Source organism: Salmo trutta, chromosome 7 (genome assembly GCF_901001165.1).
Source record: "Salmo trutta chromosome 7, fSalTru1.1, whole genome shotgun sequence".
Lineage (NCBI taxonomy): Eukaryota > Metazoa > Chordata > Actinopteri > Salmoniformes > Salmonidae > Salmo > Salmo trutta.
The window spans coordinates 51,985,826-52,000,806 of record NC_042963.1 but is presented as its reverse complement, the minus strand read 5'-3'; the positions used below and the strand labels follow the sequence as shown (position 1 = coordinate 52,000,806).

The 14,981-nt window shown below is 42.5% G+C and overlaps 1 protein-coding gene across 1 annotated transcript; it reads right to left on the bottom strand.

Annotated features, from left to right (window-relative positions):
* Nucleotides 1–1,520: 1,520 nt before the first annotated feature.
* On the bottom strand, nucleotides 1,521–14,097 carry LOC115196629 (uncharacterized protein C3orf20-like). Its single transcript, XM_029757475.1, has 18 exons — nucleotides 13,820–14,097; nucleotides 13,637–13,731; nucleotides 12,745–13,316; nucleotides 11,666–11,722; nucleotides 10,840–10,939; nucleotides 10,317–10,544; nucleotides 9,920–10,069; nucleotides 8,680–8,794; nucleotides 7,659–7,784; nucleotides 7,300–7,404; nucleotides 6,940–7,111; nucleotides 5,948–6,170; nucleotides 5,467–5,565; nucleotides 4,951–5,329; nucleotides 4,379–4,495; nucleotides 2,826–2,968; nucleotides 2,507–2,642; nucleotides 1,521–2,060 (listed from the first exon to the last, which is right to left on the bottom strand). Exons 1-17 carry the CDS (start codon nucleotides 13,898–13,900, stop codon nucleotides 2,513–2,515), a joined length of 2,892 nt encoding a protein of 963 aa, XP_029613335.1. The 5' UTR covers nucleotides 13,901–14,097; the 3' UTR covers nucleotides 1,521–2,060; nucleotides 2,507–2,512.
* Between the last annotated feature and the right edge of the window lie 884 nt (nucleotides 14,098–14,981).

Below are 14,981 nucleotides of genomic sequence, written 5' to 3'. Positions count from 1 at the left end.
TTTTTATTAAGTGTCGAAAGGAAACTAAACATAAAAAACTGCCATCTTGAATCAACTACAGCCAAGCTAAGTGGAAAATCATGTTAGTTTGTATTCGGAGTAAACTAAGCCATTTAAAGATGGTATTGCAGCGTTCTACCTTTTCAGTGGAATGTTGAAAGAGTCATACAGCAGTTGAGCATTACAACTTATTTATACTTATCTGTACAGAATATCATTGATTGGTTGGTTTGACTTGATTATCTACACCTGGGGTATGTTCAGGAGAACGGACATTTACAGAATGTTCCGATAGAAATGTATTGTGTAGATCAAATATGACTATCAGATAGATTGGAATAGAATAGGAGATTGTATTTGCTCTATTCATTCTATTTCTATCTGCAACATGCAGTTCCTGCTACAGCCCTGCCTTTAGTTGAAGGCAGCCAATCCAATCATTTCTGTTCCAGATACAACCCTCCCTTTAGTCAAAGGCAGCCAATCCAATAGTTTCTGTTCCAGATACAACCCTCCCTTTAGTCAAAGGCAGCCAATCCAATCGTTTCTGTTCCAGATACAACCCTCCCATTAGTTAAAATCTGTATTCAAATATATACGTATTTTTATTTAGTAGTTGCTTTCACAGATCTGTTTTCAAATAGTTAAATTATTTTTTTTTACTTTCTTAGATCTATTTTCAAATGCCATTTCTGGGATCTGTATTCAAATAATTGTAGTCACCTCCAAAGTAACTATAGTTACATTCCACAAAACGTGATTAAAACTATAGTTATTCTAGGTCTGGCAGCAATTCCAGATTTCCCATTTAACTCCACAAATCAAATACATGAACCTAACATCTGGCATACTGTAGGTGTAAAATAATTATGGAAGATTGAGTCCCATGACTTGGGGTAAAGTCAAGGACCTTATGTACAGACATTTCATTTGTTATACATGACCATAATGTCATCATCATCATCAATAATAGACAAGATGTAGTTGAAGCTTGATGTTTATCGTCATAGCTCATAACACTGGTCAATAATACAAATAATAGCACACGTATTTTTTTGGGAAATATTCCATGTGCATTTCAGCATCACATGCTGTGCTTAAATTGAACGTTTCTCTCTGTCATCAGTGCTAATTAAAGCCAGTAAATAACTGAGTTGAGTGGAAAATGAAGGGATGCGTGGGAGTTCATTTGCCAGGTCACTGATTTCTATGAGGAAGTAGGGTAAGAAACTAACGTCAGCATTCATATCAACAGAATATTTCTCACTCTGAACATTCCACAGTATAGGCTATTCTAAAAAATCACCATTAGGTAATACTGAGTCACTGAGTCACCATAGACCTCTCTCTCTCTCTCTCTCTCTCCCAGTCTCTCGTTCATCATTGGTTGATACAGAGTCACTTTATCAGTCAGGAAGTGTCTCTCTTAGCTGAAACAGTATGATGTCACAACAGGAAGAAATGGGATAGCTCTGGGTTTGATACAATTGTACTGGTAGACAGATAACAGTAGATCATCATTTTGGTTCTTTTCACTTTGAAACATTTTTCAGTTGTCCTGGAGGACATGAAGACAGATAACATGGAAACAACAGTCCACATATTGACAACAGTCTTTATTTATAGACTGTAGAAAAATAAGGAACTTCTTCCATGATGCAACTGAGTTCTATAAAGTGCTGTGATTTACAGTATGTGTAGCATTGCTTCGTTGAATTCAACTCAGTCAAAACAAGACGTGTGCAAGACAGTTATAGATGTAATACAGATCTCATACTACATTTACAGTGTAGCGCACCTAATATTAGACTTAGTCCCTCTCTCCCAGCAGACTGTCTGTCTCCAGCCAGCTAGCCCAGCTCTGGTGAGGTTTTCTCCAGTGTCTCCTGATGACTTGTAACACCAGAAAGGGCCTTACATTGCAGCTCTGATATGAGCTGACCTTTGTTCAGTGTGTGAGTACGGGCAGTGAGGCTGCAGCAGAAGTATTTTTGGCTTTTAGCAGAGTGGTGTCTCTCTTTAACGTGACCGATGATGTCACAGGTCCCTAAGTCAATTTCCTGGAACACAAAGAAGTCAGCTTTACAATGCATGTTAGACATTTTAAACATAGATGTCACTCAGGGATTCTTGAAAGTTGGGACAATGTAATTTTCTAAAGTTGAAAAAAAGTTGAAACACTTGTTGAACAAAACAAAACATAAAATAAAATGCCATATATGGTGTCTTACAGAGTTGATATAAATCAATTTGCATTTCAAATGTTGTTAATATTAAGAAAAACAATTCTGGGGAAACAAAGTTGGGATTGTCCCGTCTTTCAAGAATCCCTGCACTATTGTCAGTATGGGTAAGCATGAGGTAATGACTGTTGATCAACCAGTGTCACAAGCACAATATTGGGTAAGTGGTAAGAGAACAGGAGGTCAATCACAACGTTAAGTAATGATACTAGTGGGACAGGGGATAATACTTGTACCACAGAGTATTAGGTTAATGTACGTACCGCTCACTAGTTTGGGACTTTTCCCTTCTCTAACAGGGCAGGTGTTCCATGAGAGATGTCTCCTCGTCCATCAGAGACTTTCTGAGTCGCCTGATGGCCAGGAGGGTCCAAAACTGCTGGACTCTTCACCTGGGCACTGCCAACACAGGAGAGAGGGTACTGTTCCCGTTCAACTCAATTCAACTCATTTTCTCAGAAGTCGTGTGAAATTTGATCACAAGAAGCAGCACCCTGGCCCCTGTAGCATGTTACGGCTTTAGCAAGTGCCTTGCTGAAGGGCACAATGGCAGTAGGTAAGTATCACTTCAGTAGCTTTTACCTGAACTTGTAGTCTGAGGGCAGGCTCTGGCCCTGTCTGTAGTCCCCTCTAGTTTTAGAGATCTGCTTGTGGAGGTCCCTCGCTGAGCAGCTGTAGCCGTTGAAGATGTAGTCAGCGAACAGCAGCTTCCCTCTGATGTACATCTGTTGAATGAATAAACAGAAACATTTTATAGACTGACGGAGACTTGATAATGATTCTTTCCAAAGGAAATGAGCAAAAAAGTCAAAATATCTGGATATGACATCCACTTAAAATGACTGTAACTCAACAGCACAGCTTTATCCTAATCCCCTGTTTCACTCTGTTCTGGCCTGCAGATGAGTTGACCCTCCACCTGACCTGAAGTCTTTTATTCAGCCTATTTGAACCAGCCTAAATGCTGAGCTCACCATTGTTTCCCTTCTCTGGTTTAACCAGGGTTCATCCTATCTAGGCAAACCAGATGTCAGTCAGTCATTCATATGGTAACCTGGTCTCAGGTTTACAACAGAAGAACCTGACTAGCCAGTTCTTCATTAGTTAGTCTACAACAGCGGCTGTTTCTGTACGCAAACGGTAAGAGAAGAAGAGAAAGTCTATAAGCCTATATTCCTAACGTCTCATACGTGTCGGCAGTGTTCCACGTCAAAATAACTTTGTGTCACTTTGATTTGTAATTCTGGTAAGTACATCCATCAAACAGTCTTTATTAAAGACAGTTACGTTATTAGCATATTGAAGATAGACAGACAGAGTGAAACTATCTTTCCTCTGCGCCCAGGCTCATTTTCAGTAAGTAGCACTTTCCTGCAGTCAAATGACTTAGAGGCCTCATGGGTGGAATGTTATTAATATTTGTCTTAATTTCATAATTAATAAAGATTATTTAAAAAACATGCCAAAAATCTGGTGTTTCTATGTCAAATAGCTTTGTTATAATTCAGTCTTCTGTGATGTATATAAAGTGTAATATTGTTTTGCAATCTCATAAATGATTACATCTCTACTCTATATCTGACATGGTACAGAGGTCTTCTCTTTTTAAGACCCATAACCATGTGTGATTTGTTTGACTACCAAGAAACACTCTGTGTGACCCTGATTTAGCCCACTGCAGTAAAAGGATAACTGGAGCTCTTGTAAAAGGTAACATTTACAGTAAGACCAAGCTGGTTTCATAATGATGTCAAAGCTCTTGTAAAAGGTAACATTTACAGTAAGACCAAGCTGGTTTCATAATGATGTCAAAGCGCTTGGATTAGTGTTTCTTTGCTGCCATCTACAGTAGCATGTGGATATCAGGTGTTTAAGATTAGGGCTACGTGCTCATCCTTCACACAGAAGTGTGCACTAATTCACTACCTCTCATGGATTTTAACAGCATCTGATTGGTGCAAGCAAGGTTGTAGCTTAGGGAGTTTCCATCATATTACTTCCACCAGTCCATTCATTTTAATTCCGTGAGGGGGAGCGTATTAGTACGAGTAACAATTGGGCAGAAGGGTTTTTAGTGAATCAGATCACAGCCAAGCAGTCGTGGCTGAGAGACAGACAGCTGTTGACCAACTGACCAGAAACATCCCAGGGGCGACATTGTGTCTCTGCTGCAGCAGTGCATTGTGGGTAGTTGGGCAGGTCTTCCCTGTAGACAGCTCATACCTCACCAGGCGGAACGAGTCCAGCTGACTCTGAACATGAGGACAAAGTCAAGCATGAAAAGTATGTGTGCGTGTGTGTGTGTGTGTGTGTGTGTGTGTATGTGTGTGTGTGTGTGTGTGTTTGTGTGTCAGCGCCTGGTAATCTCAAGAGTGGAATTATATGGATACATTGTGTGTTCCGAAATGGAATGTACTGTCATGTAAATGTATGTAAATCAACCTGAGTACATGGCACAGTCCTGTTCTTATTCATGTAAATGTATGTAAATCAATCTGAGTACATGGCACAGTCCTGTTATTATTCATGTAAATGTATGTAAATCAACCTGAGTACATGGCATTGTCCTGTTCTTATTTATGTAAATGTATGTAAATCAACCTGAGTACATGGCACAGTCCTGTTCTTATTCATGTAAATGTATGTAAATCAACCTGAGTACATGGCACACTCCTGTTATTATTCATGTAAATGTATGTAAATCAACCTGAGTACATGGCATGGTCCTGTTCTTATTCATCTTCTCGTAGAGCAGCTCCAGCATGTCCTCATTGGGCAGCAAGGGGATGTGAGGGGCGGGGGGGGTCTGGTGCGGGGCTGTCACACACACCACCAGGATCTGTTCACTGTGGGGGGGCTGGCCCCAGATGAAGGCATCATACTCCTGATCTGTCAGGACTGGCATGGTCCTGGAGCTACAGCGACACAGCCTGTGAGTCCGGCCCTCTAACCCCAGGAGAATTGCCCTGAGCTGGGCAGGACACGGGCTGTAGAGTGGGTAAGGGGTAGATGGGCTGGAGGATGTGTAGTGTGGGAGTTGGGCAGTGAGACGGAGCTCTGGACTGCATCTCGGGATCACTACAGACCTGGGGTGGAAATAACAGAACATGGTTATCATCATAGGACAGAAGGAAAAGGGAGGAAGTAGTCGTTGTTAGGGTCAGAAGAAGAAGAAGCAGTGAGTTGTCTCTGGCAGTGACAGGGGTTCTGGTTCTGCTCTTACTCCAGTCTGATGTTGCTGTGGACTCTGAAGGTCCCTGACTGTGTGAAATGAAGGGGCTCCTGTCTTCCCTCCTTGCCCTGCTTCTTTGGAGAAAATGTCCTGTTGACAAATCAATAATATTCTTCATCATCAACAGAATCATCATCATCATCAAGACGTCAGTCTGAGGACAATTTGTTATTTTACATGTCGTCGCTGTCGGATGAAAACCTTGTGAGTCACCGGTTTATTTTATTGTTTCACACGTATTGAAAGCAGTAACTCCCCTCAATGTGCTCTGAAAATGTCATAACTCTAGGACCCACATTTATTTTTCAAAATAGCTTCTGAAGTTTCAGAATTGTATGTTCTCTAATAGGAAAGTATGGCTGTTTTTTTTTTTTTTTTTTTTTTACATCTCCTGAAAAGTTTATGTTTTGGAAATAAGAGGTTTTCATCTGGCGATATCCAAAATCAACTCTTTTATCTCACATCACGTTACCATGACAACTTGTGGGTGGAACCTGGCAAGAGGACATCTGTAGGTGCAGACAGAGGCAGGTGTCTGGTGCTGGCAGGGCTTCCCCCCTCTGGTAGACCCCGGGTACTGTCTGACAGCCCCGTGGTGGGGTGGAGGGAGGGCAAGGCTGCTGATTGGCCCTCTCTCTTCAGTCTGGGCCGCATTGGACCATCAGACATCCGCTCTGTATCTGGGCACTTGATACCTGATGGGCAACAGAAGATGGTCAGGACTTCATGAAGGAGACTCATAGTGGGTTTGTGGTCCTCTGTAGCTCAGTTGGTAGAACATGACGCTTGCAACGTCAGGATAGTGAGTTTGATTCCTGGGGCCACGATGCGTAAAATGTATGCACACATGACCGTCACTTTGGATAAAAGCATCTGCTAAATGGTATATATTATTCTATATGATAGGAGCTCGCGTGTGGTGCAGCGGTCTAAGACACTGCAGCTCAGTGCTAGAGGTGTGACTACAGACCCTGGTTCGATCTCGGGCTGTATCACAACTGGCCGTGAATGGGAGTACCGTAGGGCGGCACACAATTGGGCCGGGGTAGGCCGTCATTGTAAGTAATAATTTGTTCTTAACTGACTTGCCTAGTTAAGTAAAAATGTAATAAAGGAGATGACATACTATGTAACTAAGAACTGGAAAGTAATCACAAAGCTTTTGATGCTGCTGTACTTTACTGAAACACCTTTATCTGGACACACCTGTATAGCTTCATTGTATTTTCCATGTTAATAACCCATCTAACTAGCTGAATGGTTTGTGTGTTTACTTCCGTTGGTACTAATATCAGTCCAGAAGGACTTGTTGCGCTATAGACGTATTTATATAGTAAGTACTTTATATAAGATTTTGAAAATGCTCCAGTGGATCACGTGAGAGAACTCTTTACCCTTGACCTGTTATTGTAAAAGAGAATAATTATGTCTATAATAAACACATTTAAATAAACCCTTGTGTACCTGTGGCGACCTGGTAGAACTCCAGCCAGTCGTCCAGGATATTACATATTCTCCTCCGGAGTGTTTTCAGCTCTCGTCCTGCCCGCCCTCCTCCTCTCCTGAAGGGACAGGGTTCTTCTAGCTTCTCCACCTCCCGGGTCATCTGTAGCAGCTCACGGGAACGCACTGAAACCTGGTTCATAATCAAAACTTATTGTGTATGAATGTTGGTCAAGAGAGACTAGTACAGACATTGGAAACACCACTCAATGAGATGAAATCCTCACTGACGTCCTCATGGCCGGGTCGTTATTGTAAAATGTGTTCTCAAGGAGCTACTTAGTTAAATAAATGTGCTAGATCATGTTTAAAGTCTCTTACCCTCTTGCTGTCTGTGGGCTGGTCCTGGTTCTTCTGGTGCGTCTTACTCAGGGAGAGCTCCTGGGCTGCCAGAGAGGTGAACACCCCCTCAGTCTGCAGACAGGCCTGGAAGACAGCACATGACTCATACAAATCATCAATCAGATTCACCAGTCACCAACTGTTCACCAATCAGATTCACCAGTCACCAACCACTCACCAATCAGATTCACCAGTCAGCAACCGTTTACCAATCAGATTCACTAGTCACCAACCGTTCACCAATCAGATTCACCAGTCAGCAACCGTTTACCAATCAGATTTGGCCATCATCAACACATTAAGCCTGAAATAGATCTAATATATCATTGTTTTCTCACTGCTTCTTTAATTGGGGTGATGTTGGGCAGGGGGGACAGTGGGAGCAGGACACTCTCATTCTGACTCTTAAAGCTGAGGGTGGTGCAGGTACCGCTCAACATCCGTACTGAGATCTGATCAGACACCTGGGAAAAAATAAGAATATAATGAAAAGTTATGGAATGCCACCTCGCTTAAATATATCTTAATCCTAACTAAACCCTATTTTAATCCTAACTAAACCCTATTTTAATCCTAACTAAACCCTATTTTGATCCTAACTAAACCCTATCTTAATCCTAACTAAACCCTATTTTAATCCTAACTAAACCCTATCTTAATCCTAACTAAACCCTATCCTAATCCGATCTTAATCCTAACTAAACCCTATCCTAATCCTATCTTAATCCTATCCTAATCCTATTTTAACCCTATCTTAATCCTAACTAAACCATAAAGAAATTCTCACCTCTTATGATAAATGTACTTGATGGCTATTCCTCAATTCAAAGTTATGACTACAATAGAGGCAATAGCCCACTTTCTAACTGAAATGGACCGATCAGCCATGATGACGTAGTTGGAGTATCACAGTATCAGTGGGTAACATCGTCATGCCCCACGTCCCCTGCTTTGTTACAAGCCCCCGTACCGCTGTCCCAGAGGCTATCATATGACGGCGTTGCCCAGCAACTGGGACTTCCTCTTCTTCTTGACTGAGCTTGTCAGTGCAGGGCCTTACAGAGATGGGGATTACAAACAGTAGTTGTAGACTAAACTGGGCTATAGCCTATTATAAACTGGGTGGGTCAAGCCCTGAATGTTGATTGGCTGACAGCCGCGGTATATCAGACCGTACACCACACCTCCTCGGGCCTTATTGCTTAATTAGCTTACTCTTGGTTTCTGTACTTTACCTTAAATTAGGTGAGGTCAGATTAAAAAGACAACTATGAACGGAAATTTGCTCATTTACATTGAGCTACATCCTGTATTGACTGAACTGAAATGAAGTTGACCCCATGGAACCCTGGTCCTCACCTGAATGACTATCCTCTCCTTAACCCCAGTCTGCCAGATCCATTCCTTAGTGACAGCTCCTTCTGGGTCACACGTCATCCCACCCCGCTGATCCCACACAGCAGTAACAGTCCCACTACAGACAACAACAGTTCAGAACAGGTCGCAATTAGATCCATCTATGTCTGCTTTACTCACAGCAGACATACTCACAATAAGCACACAGTGTTTACTGCCAGCTAACATAATCCCTGTGGATCCATTGATTAAAGACCAGTGGAGGCTGCTGAGGGGAGTACGGCTCATAATAATGGCTGGAACGGAGCGAATGGAATGGCATCAAACAGATGGAAACCATGGAAACCATGGAAACCATGGAAACCATGTGTTTGATGTATTTGATACCATTCCACCGATTCCATTCCAGCCATTACTACGAGCCCGTCCTCCTCAATTAAGGTGCCACCAACCTCCTGTGTTAAAGATCCTTTCATGTGATCTACGCCTCGACCTAACCAGTAGTAATCCACTGATCCAATTTAAGGCTTCCTCATACAGAGGTTCGGTTTGCTCCCAGCAGAATTTGGCTAGGCCGTCTGTGCTCGCATACTCCCTAAAGACCTTCGCTTTAAAAACAAGAAAAAAGTGCCAATATTACTGTTGTTAGACCCTCTTGAGCCACCGTAACAACAACATAGCCAGAAACCACTTCCTCAAAATAGTCCAAGATAATCTAAGATAAATCAAGACATCTGTCATTCATTTTGACATTTTTGTAGAGGTCTTAGTCAAGCAATTTTACATCTAGCTAAGATGTTTGGTGCCGTATTTCTCAAGTGAAAAAAAAAAAGCATTACAACTAATCGTCTCTCGTTGAATGACAACAAACACTTCATGTTCCCACTCCTACTAGGAATAGTACTGTTGACCAATCATCGTCGATGGGGCGTAGACATCGGCTACTGAACTTTGACTTGCCTCAAGAAACAGTGTCGTGTGCAATAACAGCCGGGGGAAAAAACTGCCGGAGACCAAAACGAACAAAACCGTCACAAACTGTTATGATAATATATAAGTGAACTGTTTCGACTGGGAAGCATGCGTCAGCTTTAGCTGAACCAGGAACCTAGCTCTGCTCAATTCATTCATTAGTACAAATAAATGGGTCCTTCCAGTCAGATACTGTTATTAGTGCCCCTATTTCTGTTAACTTTATTGTTGGAAAATTCAGTTCAATTTTAACCATTTACCATGTGTTTACCTGAGTGGGTGTGTGACGGTGCCCCGTCCTACTGCGGTGATGCTGGCCAGTGTAACAGGGCTGACTTGATCACTGAACACGTTAGTATAGAACCCTCCACAGGACAGACCAGAGTGGCTCTGACACACCGCTACACAACCAGACGGGTAGCTGGGAAGGGTCAAGGTCAAGGTGACGGCTAGGTTAACACATTTACATTTATATATTAGAGATTTAAACATCAGTGTTCACTTTGATTCTTTGCCTTCACAGATCTCAGACAACTGGTTTCTAGTTTCTCTCATATAGCTTTCCCATACCTAGTGCTGTCAGATCTGTGAAGGTTAGTGAATGAGGTCAGTAGCGAAGTAACATCCTGGAATGAAACAGCTTTAGTTGGATACGTGAGAAAGGATACTATAGGAAAGAGGAACCATCATTGATCCTGTAGTGTAGTTTCTGCCGCGGTGAATCCTGGTCCTCCTGGTTCACCTCTGGTATCTGAGGGTAAGGCCAGGTCTTGTCTCCTCCTCCGCTTCCTCCTCCTGTCTTCTTCTGGTGTTTAACGTGTGGCTTGGCATCCCCATAGTGACGGAGGATGGGTGGTTTGTTCAGCCCACGCTCTGCCTGTTCCGTTGTCTGTTTTCTAAATGAAGTCGTACTGTATCATACTGAAGTCATACACATGGACAAATTGGCACACTCAAAGTAATTGAAAGAGCCATTAGGGTGACATGGGGATATGTTGTGTTGCAGGAAAAGCTGTGGAAATATAATACAATATTGTAGGGAACAGCAGGGGAAGTGAACCCAGGTCGCTGGCATGAATGTCAAATATGCATCGCACCAATGCGATGAACCTGTTTGGTGGGGATTGTAACATGGCTAATAACATAGTGAGGATCTCCTACAACATAATAGAGTAGAATACAAGTTCATACATGGGTATCCTAGCCAGTTGCAGCCTCTCTACCACCCAATGACACAGCTTAGTCCACTGAGGTTCCTCATGGGCTGGCTCCTTAGGCTGGACGATCCAACCTGCATGTACCATACAATACAACTTTATTGTCTATATGCTACAGCGAATAATGGATATTTTTGTTCTGTACCCCCCCCCCCTTGCTCATAGCGCACATCTCACACACACACAGTAAATAGAAGCACAGTGTCAAGCCGCAGTGCAGTCAGCGGCCCCTGAATGGAGAGCATGTTGTGAGGTTAAGTGCATTGCTCCAGGGCACAATGTGGGTACACTAAATGTCCATCTACCACACACTAAGTCAAATGATATGATAACATATCACTTAGCAAATTGCTTTTCATCCAAAGTTACTTGCAGTACAGTGAGCGCATACATTTATTTATGAGTGTTTCCTGCGGGAATTGAACCCACGACCTTGGCTTTGGGTTCCAGCTGTGCCTCAGTTGATAGAACTGATAAAGCTAGGGCGGCACTACTACTGCTCTATAACGTACATTTTTTAACATTTCATTTTATTTTAACTTGGCAAGTCAGTTAAGAACCAATTCTTATTTACAATGACGGCCTACACCGGCCAAACCCGGACGACGCTGGGCCAATTGTGAGCCGCCCTATGGGACTCCCAATCACAATATCAGATTCGAACCAGGGTGTCTGTAGTGATGCCTCTAGCACTGAGATGCAGTGCCTTAGACCCCTTCGTCACTTGGGAGCCCCTAATCAGTTATATCGTCTGCATAGAAATGTCTAGGAGTAACATAGTGTGTGTGGTAATGTCCTACCTTGCTCTTCATAGGTTTTTGAAGAGATGGAGAAACTTATAGTTGTGGCCACATGAGCTGGAAGGAAATTGTTGAAAAACAGCTTGATGGGAATGTCAGCTTGGATACAACAGACACTAGGCTACATGTATTTCCTGAACACTAGGCTACATGTATTTCCTGAACACTAGGCTACATGTATTTCCTGAACACTAACCTACATGTATTTCCTGAACACTAGGCTACATGTATTTCCTGAACACTAGGCTACATGTATTTCCTGAACACTTACCTACATGTATTTCCTGAACACTAGTCTTCATGTATTTCCTGAACACTAACCTACATGTATTTCCTGAACACTAACCTACATGTATTTCCTGAACACTAACCTACATGTATTTCCTGAACACTAACCTACATGTATTTCCTGAACACTAGCCTGCATGTATTTCCTGAACACTAACCTACATGTATTTCCTGAACACTAACCTACATGTATTTCCTGAACACTAACCTACATGTATTTCCTCAACACTAACCTACATGTATTTCCTGAACACTAGTCTTCATGTATTTCTTGAACACTTACCTGCATGTATTTCCTGAACACTAGCATACATGTATTGTTAAATGGTCACTTATAGGACTAAGGAGGAGCTTCAAGAGAAGCATCCACCCATTGTCTCAGTAATACCCATAATACCCCAGATGAGTGTGAGTGAATTATTAAGCAGGGAAAGTCAAAAGGCAGGAAGTAGTTTTAACTGATTAACTGACGAAGGCCTTTTATAAACACCTGTGGCCTGTAGAAAAACAATCTCTCCTGTAAACCAACCTAGCCCCTCCCGCAAGCAGGAACGTCTTAAAAGTGTGACAGCAATGACTTAATATAGGTGGTTTAATGTTTATGACCATTTTCATTACTTATCCCAGGTCTAAAGTGGCCATGGTGAGTTTGGTTAATTAAAGTAGATGGCCCGTGGAATTGTACTGTGTAAATGTGAGACTTTTTTCAAAGTCATAATTTGACTTCCTATTAGAAAAGATGTCAACTAATGCAGTGGGTGAGTGACGACGAGTTCATGTTGTGGGTTCACCTTTCTGTGCATGGGAAACTGATGATCTTTTGCGCAAATTGGGGTCTTGAGGCTGTCTCTCAGACCCATTTTCCATCTTGGAAGGTTTCTGTTTTGTCTTTCTCTTTCCCGCCATCTGCCGAAGAGTCTCATCGAAATTCATGGAGCCCTTCGACTTGCGAGGTTTCCTGCCATCACCATTGCCGCTGCCGACACCCAACTGCCAAGATGGTTTGACATAAACTGCCCCAGCGGTCAAATCCTTCCATGAGTAATTCAGAACATTCACGAGGCCGTGCGGAATACATCCCTCCTCACTCCCTTCATACTGCAAAAGCACACTCCCCAACTCACTCAACAACTGAGGGGCCATATGCTTGTATGCATCCATCGGGTCCATGTCATCCAACCAGTCTGCTGGCACCGCCGCGGCCTCCGGATTCCTCTCATCACCACCCATGTCCAACGCTCCGTTGACAGAGGGCCAGGTATCTGGTTTACCAGTGGTAGAGGGCTTACTTTGCACTTTGTGTGCATTGTCTTCATTTGCTTCATATTTGTCATCGTTAACGCACTCACTGTGAGCGCATAGGCTATAAATTAGAATAGAAAATATTAAAATTAAGATTTGTTTATTTATAAATCACAAGTCAAGCACACACAAAACAGACATATAATTCTGGCCTGGGCAACTCCAGTCCTCAGGGGTCTGACGCACAGTTTTTTCCCAGCTAACACACCTGACTCCAATAATCAACTAATCATCATCTTCATTTAAAAATGCAATAGTTAAATGAGCTGTGTTTGCTATGGGTTGGGGGGAAAGGTGTTACGCCAATCAGGCCCCCGATGACTGGAATTGCCCAGTCCAGCACGGTCTAACATGTATAAAGTCTATATGAGTTTAGCCTACCTTTTGATTGTTGCCAAACGCACGCCCCCATTTCCCAGATCAAAGCAATGCTCCAAGGGCATTCTGGGGCGCCTCCTACGTCCCCGTCCTGTTGGCTGAAGAAGTTGTGAAAATTATTATCCATTATCCCAGTTTCCTCTGTTGCATGATATAGTAATAATAAATAGTATATTTATTGGTTACCTGATCAAAGAAATACAGAGGTCCGGGTCTAAAATCTGTCGTCATCTTTTGCAAATAATTCCACTCAGTTATACACTCCATAAAAGTGTTGATTAACTCCCCACATTATCTACATCTGGTGTTAAAGACAAACATATGAATCTCAGTAGAATCCCTAAGCTTGCACCGGGTGCCTGAATAATGTTCGACAATCCACCTCCCCGTTCATCTACTGTAAATGTAACCTTTATCCCTTTGAGTTTGCTGAAGCTTGTTGCTTGGATACCCGGCCCGTCTCCAAATGAGTTTACGCACCAGAAATTATCGACTCATGGCAACAATCTGAAAGCATAACACCGACAATACAAATCACCTGCCCGTTCGGCTTCTAAAAATAGATTGTGGCTTGAGCGCTTGATATTTTGCAAAAACAAGTAATACGGCACAAGGTGGTCGCCGTCACCCAGTGCGCAGAGCGAGCGCTGTAACTTGAGATGAAAGTCTTGGGGACGTAATTGGATGAGAATTGTTTACAGAGAAAGTGGTTATTCGATTCTGGCCCGCTTCCGTTATGGACCATTCACTGAGTGAGAAGCACTAGCGGTTCTGGGGGGGGGGGCCCTGTGACAACAATTTTGGACCCCCTTGTGGCCCCCCTAAATGTGCAGTATGAAATATTTTTACATAACAAATGTTTGCAATCGTTCTTTTTTTACATCCGTTGTTAGACAGTGGTAACGCGGAACACTAATGATTATGAACAGGGTCTTTTACCTGCTAATGCCTGCAATGCAGTGAAGGAAACGATATGACAACAATAACATCTAATGTAACTGGCCCCTCTAACAGTACAACTGGCCCCAGCTTGGCCCCCCCGGTTGAAATGGTGTAGAACCGCCACTGGTGAGGAGATCAGTAGTGTCCCATGCCAGGCTATTGACTCATGATTTATATTTTATGTAGCTTTTTAAATGGCTGCTTTTCTTATTGTTTATACATGTCTAATTATAGCAACTAGTGTCACTGTGTCGATTTGTGTCGATTTGTAAATGGCAACGTGATTATCTATTTGACTTAGATTATACCTAATGTTTCCTCTACTACTGTAACCTTGAAATAGGCCTATTATGATGGAAGACAAACAGCCTCAATAAAAGTTAGTAGCCTATACTCTACAGAGTTT

Bases quoted from the DNA above. Each gene is read 5' to 3' on its own strand.
- LOC115196629 (XM_029757475.1), bottom strand. From the start codon at position 13,900: ATGGAGTGTATAACTGAGTGGAATTATTTGCAAAAGATGACGACAGAT. The intron at 10,940-11,665 runs GTAGGACATTAC...TGGTACATGCAG, and splicing joins AAAAACCTATGAAGAGCAAG to GTTGGATCGTCCAGCCTAAG. The intron at 2,643-2,825 runs GTAAAAGCTACT...CTGTGTTGGCAG, and splicing joins CCCTCAGACTACAAGTTCAG to TGCCCAGGTGAAGAGTCCAG.